Source organism: Ipomoea nil, unplaced genomic scaffold (genome assembly GCF_001879475.1).
Source record: "Ipomoea nil cultivar Tokyo-kokei standard unplaced genomic scaffold, Asagao_1.1 scaffold1979, whole genome shotgun sequence".
Taxonomy (NCBI): Eukaryota; Viridiplantae; Streptophyta; class Magnoliopsida; order Solanales; family Convolvulaceae; genus Ipomoea; species Ipomoea nil.
The window spans coordinates 4,772-7,500 of record NW_017618407.1 but is presented as its reverse complement, the minus strand read 5'-3'; the positions used below and the strand labels follow the sequence as shown (position 1 = coordinate 7,500).

Below are 2,729 nucleotides of genomic sequence, written 5' to 3'. Positions count from 1 at the left end.
GAACCATGGTCCTCCTGTTTACACATTTGGACCACTTTCCAACTAGACTAACACCCCAAACAAAAACAATCAACAAAAAGCAAACAACGAACATTTTTTTTTTTTTTTTTTTTTTTTTTTTAGAAGAAATTGCATTAAAACACACCAACCTTTAGTAAGTGTTGAACCGTGGACATCCTGTTTACACATTCAGGCCATGTCCAACTAGGCTACTAAACAATACAAGATTAAATCCAACAACAAAAAAACTAAAACAAACTTAAACCGTGAGATATAGCAAAGTTGGCCATTAGTGGGTGTTGAACAATGGTCCTCCTGTTTACACATTCAGAGCATATCCAACATGACCAGCTTTACTACCTCCACCCAAGATGGACAACGAACAAAAAGATAACCATTTTTTTTTTTTTTTTTTTTTTTTTTGACCTTTTTTTTTTTTTTTTTTTTTTTTTTTTTTTTTTTTTTTTTTTTTTTTTGGAAACAAAGATAAATCAAAGCACAAACAGATTTAGTAAACCAAATACACGGCAGTACATGCCTTACATGCAAGAAGGCAGTACGCACAAACACCAACTCCAAGTCTCATGCATTCCACCCATTCGGGTATAACCTGTACATCACCTGGAAAATGTTCTTGAGGATCATGGTAGAAGTACGGTCCACATCGGCAGCCATCTGATCAAAATAAAGAGCATTCCTTGTCTTCCATAAATGGAAAACCGAGGCCATGATAGCTAGAGCACCAATCTTGGATCGAGGCCGGGTTCCTCGAGAATCCCTATGATGCCATTTTATTGCTCCTTTGATAGAGGCCGTATTCCTTGCAATACCAACACCATCTCTTACACGGTCCCAAACTTGTTTAGAGAACGGGCACATGAAGAAAAGGTGGTTGATATCTTCCAGTGTAGCACCACAAAACGAGCAATGTTTGTCAATCTCCATGAAGATTACATTGCTTTTCGTGAGTAGCCTTCCATGTAAGCAAAGCCACGTACAAAAAGCAAATTTAGGAGGGACAAAGCTCTTCCAAATAAACCTCATGGCAAACTTTTTTGGGCTTTGTGGACGAATTGCTTCATACACGGCCGAAGTATTAATGCCATTCGGTCCATTCCAAGAGGCCAGTTTATTGATACAGTCACTAGTGGTTCCAAATCTGCTTACGAGAAGGTCCCTAACCTTCGCCAAACTACGCATGAGGGCGGACTCGTTTCTTCCCGGATTCCACGTCCAGAAGTCCACATTCCGTAAATAAAAGTCATGGACCCAACGAATCCATAACGTTTCTTTCCGGGTGTGGATATTCCAGAGTGTTTTTGTCATAAACGCATTGTTCCAATGTTTCAAATTTCGCAAGCCAAGTCCGCCCTCATCTTTTGGCCTGCAGATAACATCCCATGATACAAGAGCCCTTTTTCCACCCCATAGGAATTTTCGGCATAATAGAAATTATGCTTTTCAATAACTGTGGGTGGTAGAGAAAACTCTTGCATCCAGTATGCTACCACACCTTGGATCACCTTGGCTATCAGTTCAAGCTTACCTGCATAAGATAAAGAAATCCCTTCCAGGCAGATATATACTTGTTAATGGAATCAAAAAGAGGGTGTAGCAAGATACCTTTAGCTTTTGAGCATCTAAAGGAACCCCAAGGTAACGAACAGGCAAGGTGCCATTAGGGATGCGTGTGAAGCTAAGGTCATCACGGCACCCCAGCACAAAACAGTTTCGATTTCGTAGCACTAATCGCTAGCCCTGAGGTCCCTTCGAGCTCATTCAACGCATTCATCATTATTCCCACCGAGCTTACATCTCCCCTGCAAAAAAGCATCAAGTCATCCGCAAAAGCCAAATGGCTTATGCGGAGGTTTAGAACATCTTGGGTGGAACTTGAACATCGGGCTCGCAGTCTTGGCCTTCAACATTCTTGTGAAGTATTCCATGCATAACGTGAACAACATGGGGGACATGGGGTCCCCTTGCCTTAATCCCCGCCTTCCATCAAACTTTCCATGCAAAGTACCATTAATGCTCACCGAGAAAGATGCTGTGCTTACACACTCCATGATCCATTCAGTGAAGATACTCGGAAACCCGAACCCATGCAGAACCTCCTTCAAGAAATCCCAGCTAACAGTGTCATAAGCCTTTCGGATATCCACCATTATCATGCACCTCGGGGATATTCTTTTTCTTGAATATCCCCTTATAAGTTCCTGAGCAAGCATAACATTATCAGACACCGATCTCCCACCTACAAAAGCCCCTTGGGCTTGGTCCACAATGTCCGGCAGTACTCGTCCCATGCGTGCTGCAATTATCTTCGTTATTATCTTGTAAAAAAAACATTGCAGCACGCGATTGGTCTAAAATCCTCGACCCTTTGATCGTGCATCTTCTTGGGGATTAAGGCAATAACGGTATGATTCCATTGCTTCAACAGTTGCCCATTTCTGAAAAATTCCATCACTGCCGCTATGACCAGTGAACCAATCCGCGTTCCAATTAACTTTGAAGAAAGCGGCAGTGTACCCGTCGGGCCCCGGAGCTTTGTCATTACCCATAGAGAATAAAGCTTCCTTTATTTCTTCTTTAGAGATTGGGGCCACAAGGTTCAAAGCTTGATCGGCAGAGACATTGGAGTCCATGGCCAAAATATGTATTGTCCGTTCCATTCCTTTCTCTTGGGGTGCCAAATAAATCAGAGAAAAATTTTACAAACAAGC

At 42.1% G+C, this 2,729-nt stretch overlaps 1 protein-coding gene across 1 annotated transcript; it reads right to left on the bottom strand.

The window, feature by feature from the left end:
- Positions 1-582: 582 nt before the first annotated feature.
- Positions 583-2,309, bottom strand: LOC109147284. The gene is made up of 4 exons (XM_019294937.1): positions 1,894-2,309; positions 1,723-1,820; positions 1,489-1,546; positions 583-1,384 (listed from the first exon to the last, which is right to left on the bottom strand). Exons 1-4 carry the CDS (start codon positions 2,307-2,309, stop codon positions 583-585), a joined length of 1,374 nt encoding a protein of 457 aa, XP_019150482.1.
- Positions 2,310-2,729: the final 420 nt, after the last annotated feature.